The 1,161-nt window shown below is 63.0% G+C and overlaps 1 protein-coding gene across 1 annotated transcript in view; it reads left to right on the top strand.

Moving 5' to 3' along the window:
- Positions 1–1,161, top strand: part of SOGA3 (SOGA family member 3) — a 45,676-nt gene that overhangs the window by 634 nt on the left and 43,881 nt on the right. The window contains 3 exon segments of the mRNA XM_010861948.1: positions 4–327; positions 330–427; positions 905–1,129. Coding sequence (XP_010860250.1) covers positions 4–327; positions 330–427; positions 905–1,129 — 647 coding nt within the window.

Below are 1,161 nucleotides of genomic sequence, written 5' to 3' on the forward strand. Positions count from 1 at the left end.
CAGGCCCCGGCAGCAGAAATTCCGGTCTTGGCGTGGTGGCGGGTGGCGGCGGTGCTGGAGGGAGCTACTGGAAGGAAGGATGTCTGCAGTCTGAGCTCATCCAATTCCATCTGAAGAAAGAGCGGGCAGCGGCGGCGGCCGCGGCTCAGATGCACGCTAAGAACGGCGGCGGCAGCAGCAGCAGCCACCGCAGCTCTCCGGTCGCCGGCGCCCCTGCCGTTTGTGAGCCCCTGGCGGTCCCTCCCGCTTCCCCAATGGCGGCGGCGGCAGAGGGCCCCCAACAGAGCGCAGAGGGCAGCGCGAGCGGCGGGGGCATGCAGGCGGCTGCGCCCCTTCGTCGCAGCCGCACCCGCAGGCGAGCTCCGAGGAGCAGGAAGAAATGCAGGAGGAGATGGAGAAGCTGAGGGAGGAGAACGAGACTCTCAAGGTGAGTGGCGGAGGGGCGGGGGGTGCGGTTGGGGAAGGGAGGAGTGGGCCTCGGAGGATTAGGGCGTGTCCTGGCAAAGTGAGAGGCGGCTAACCCTCTCTCACTTAAAGAAGAAGGGAAGGGGGACAGGAAATGAGAAGAGGGGGTTCCTAGGCCCCTTCCGGATCTCAGAGGGCTCGAGATCAGTAGCGTTAGGTTTTTATTTGGCTCCAAATCACGGGCCTTCGTTTCTCTGGTTATTATGGTTTGTCTCACTTTTTCATGGAGAGCACTCGAGTTAGGAGAGCGAGGGAAGGCCAAGGGCCCGTTTCCTTAGTTTCTTGTTCGTTCAGCTCCGTGTCATCCCTGTCCCATGGAAAGGGGCCGCTAAAGCTGAGGATTTGGAGTTGGAATGGGGTATACGTGCTATGTGTCCGAGGGGTGTGGTGGGGTGGGGGGGCGAGGCCAGTTTTGATCCGCGGCCTGTCCCCGCCTCAGAACGAGATCGATGAGCTGAGGACCGAGATGGACGAAATGAGGGACACTTTCTTCGAGGAGGACGCCTGTCAACTGCAGGAAATGCGCCACGAGTTGGAGAGAGCCAACAAAAACTGCCGGATCCTGCAGTACCGCCTCCGCAAAGCCGAGCGCAAGCGGCTCCGCTACGCGCAGACCGGCGAGATCGACGGGGAGCTGCTGCGCAGCCTGGAGCAAGACCTCAAGGTCTGCGGCGGGCGCGGGGGGCGGGGCGGGCG

This window comes from Bison bison, unplaced genomic scaffold (assembly GCF_000754665.1).
Source record: "Bison bison bison isolate TAMUID 2011002044 unplaced genomic scaffold, Bison_UMD1.0 scf7180017864473, whole genome shotgun sequence".
Taxonomy (NCBI): Eukaryota; Metazoa; Chordata; class Mammalia; order Artiodactyla; family Bovidae; genus Bison; species Bison bison.